Source organism: Coturnix japonica, chromosome 1, assembly GCF_001577835.2.
Source record: "Coturnix japonica isolate 7356 chromosome 1, Coturnix japonica 2.1, whole genome shotgun sequence".
Taxonomy (NCBI): Eukaryota; Metazoa; Chordata; class Aves; order Galliformes; family Phasianidae; genus Coturnix; species Coturnix japonica.
The window spans coordinates 94,195,091-94,197,933 of record NC_029516.1 but is presented as its reverse complement, the minus strand read 5'-3'; the positions used below and the strand labels follow the sequence as shown (position 1 = coordinate 94,197,933).

Here is a 2,843-nt window from a genome sequence, read left to right as displayed (position 1 = left end):
TGGGTGGCGCGGGGCCGGGAGGCCTGTGCGATCCCAGGGTGCTGTGCGCGGCGTGCGCTCCGCCATCCCGCTGGGAGAGACGGCCCGCAACGGGGTCCGGCACTGCGAGACGCCGCGGGCGGATAACGAATTGAGCGAGGCGGGGCACGGAGGACACACAGCGTCGGCCTCCGCCGTCGCCGCCGCCAAACGGCCATGTCCGCGCGCAGCCCCTGAGCGGGACCGAGCCGCCCCTCCCCCGCGCGGACGCCCGCCTCAGCCGCCGCCAACATGGAGGCCGTGAACGCCTTCAACCAGGAGGTGGGAACGCGGGGCGCCGGGGGCTGCGGGCAACGAGGGGTCGGCGCGGCCGCCATCGTCTCCCCCCTTCCCCCAGCGCTCGGCTTCCGGCTGTGGGCCGCGCGGGCCCGGCGCGGAGGCCTACGCTGGGGAAGGGCCCGGGCCTGTCTCAGCCTGCGGAGCGAGGCCTGCATGGGGCGGGGGGCACGGCGGGGCTGCTCGGGAACATGGAGGCGGCGGGGGCTCGGCGGTTGTAACGGCCTGGAACGCGGACCGGGCGGGGTGGGAGGGGGGGAGGTCCGGGGGGCTGCTCTCGGCCTCCACAGCGGCCTCCTCGTCCGTTGTAGCGAGGCGTGCCCGGCGGCTGAGGGGAAGGAAGGGAATGAGAGACGTGTTTGGGAGCGCGGGGCGCTGCCATGTGAACGGCGGCGAGTGGGGGAGGCGGGACGTTGGACGGAGAACGGGCACCCTCGCTCCGTTCCCTACTTCGCGTGTGGCTGGGGCTGGAGGAGCCGTCCGGCTGTAACCCTGCCCGGCTCTAACCCTGCCCACCTCCCTGCAGGCAGGTGGGAGAGGGGTGAGTGTCCAGCTCCTGACACACAGGGAGGCCCTCCTTTCTTCTGATTCCTTAATCAGCCAAACAGAATTCTAAATGAGATGGGCAACGGCTGCTTTTTTTTTGCATCATGTATTGAGAAAGAAATATCCAACTTGTATTTTATAAAGTTTTTGACACGTGGCTTGAAACGATTCTTACACCAAGTTCCGTTTAATGATTTGGCTTTTTCAGGTCACGTCCAGGCCACAGAACATTCATACTTTCATTGCAGATAATGATTTAAAACTAAGTTAGAACCCATTCTGGCATGTTTAATGCATTTTGAAGGCTGCTGTGTGCGTTTGCTGAGCAGAAAGAGGAAAAATGGCAGGCCGCTCTCATGTGATGAAGTCATGCTGTGTAAAGTTCACTCCCTGCAACTGCTTGTCGCGTGCACACACAACTGCAAACCTGTGCGTCCTTAAAAGAAACACAAAAGCTCCAAGTGAGAGGCTGGATCTGTCCTGTTAACAGTGATTTAAATTCTTTTGTTTGATACGCTCAGAAATATTGCATGGTATTCCGGTGACTGTAAAGGTGCTTTAAACCATTGGATTTCATTTGAGTGTGAGGTATGGGGAAGAAATATAATTGTTAATATCCCTGTTCTGTGGTCATTTGTATGTGTGAGTAGTTCCCTGGGACTGCTTAGCATAAAGTTACCTTGTTGATAGGTTTAGGATTGGTATCATAACTGTGCTGTCCTTAGAAGCTATACCTGTGTCTGGAGCACAGGCCTTACGAGGAGCGGCTGAGGGAGCTGGGATTGTTCAGCCTGGAGAAGAGGAGGCTCAGGGGGAGACCTTATTGCTCTCTATAACTTCCTGAAGGGAGGTTGTAGTGAGCTGGGGGTTGGCCTCTTCTCTCGAGTAATCAGTGATAGAACTAGAGGGAATGGTTTTAAGCTGCGCCAGGGAAGATTCAGGCTGGACATTAGGAAGTATTAGTTTTCAGAAAGGGTAGTCAGGCATTGGAATGCACTGCCCAGGGAGGTGGTGGAGTCACCGACCATGGAGGTGTTCAAGAAACGTTTGGATGTGATGTTGAGGGATATGATTTAGCCTGGAAGTATTGGTAATGGTTGGACTAGATGATCTTCTAGGTCTTTTCCAACCTTGATAATTCTGTGATTCTATTATTCGCAGAGTAATAGGCATAAGGCAGGCTGGTGACTGTGTGAGAGCTCATCTTGTCCTTAAGATTGTCTTAAAATGTATAGATGTGTTAAGGACTACAGAGGTATCTGCGTCTGCTGATTGAACAGCAAATTGATGTATCGAGAGTAAATAACTTCAGCAAGGAAGATTGGGGTTATCCCAGTCCGCCCTTTAGATGAAGAATTGCTCAGCGTACCGGCTGATAGTTGTATAGTACCACTGTACAAAGAGAACTGGGGTTTTGTGATGGCAAATCTAACTTTGGCAGCTGTGAGATTTGTTCTGGACTTCCCATGTATGCCGGGGCTGTGCTGTCTCTTCTGGTGTGGAGGTGGCAGCTGTCATTTCCTCAGCCATCTACACGTACAGGGAACACGACTTGCTGCCTCAGGTGACTGTGTGATCATTTGGGAGTTCCAGTTTCTCTCAGGAGTTCCAGTTTTGACTTATGGGTTCTGACTGTATATGATCATGTTGCAGTGAAGTAACAAGTTCCTGCCTGTCAGCTAATTGTGATAACTACGTGATCTTAACTGCCCATCTGAACTGGGAGGTGAGACTTTAAATATAGAGGTCTGAGCTAACACGTTCTACTTAGCAATTGTGGCGGGCTATGCAAGAACACTTAGGTTCATTTGGCTCTGGTGACGGGTGGTACCTCAGACGAGTTGCATAATTGGATCATGTTTGACTGCGTTGCCCACTCCTTTAAGTCACAGGATCACAGAATGACCTGGGTTGGAAGGGACCTCAAGGATCATGTAGTTCCAACCCCCCTGCCTGGCAGGGCCACCAAACATACACCTTTA

At 53.8% G+C, this 2,843-nt stretch overlaps 1 protein-coding gene across 3 annotated transcripts in view; it reads left to right on the top strand.

The window, feature by feature from the left end:
• The first annotated feature begins 8 nt into the window (after positions 1-8).
• SCAF4 (SR-related CTD associated factor 4) overlaps positions 9-2,843 on the top strand; it is a 45,603-nt gene continuing 42,768 nt past the window's right edge. Inside the window, exon 1 of one of the 3 annotated variants that reach the window (XM_015881224.2) lies at positions 9-300. In XM_015881224.2, the coding sequence (XP_015736710.1) occupies positions 271-300 (30 nt within the window). In that variant the 5' untranslated portion in view covers positions 9-270. The remainder of the gene's footprint in view (positions 301-2,843) is intronic. The other 2 variants (XM_015881233.2, XM_015881217.2) reach the window with 2 other exon arrangements.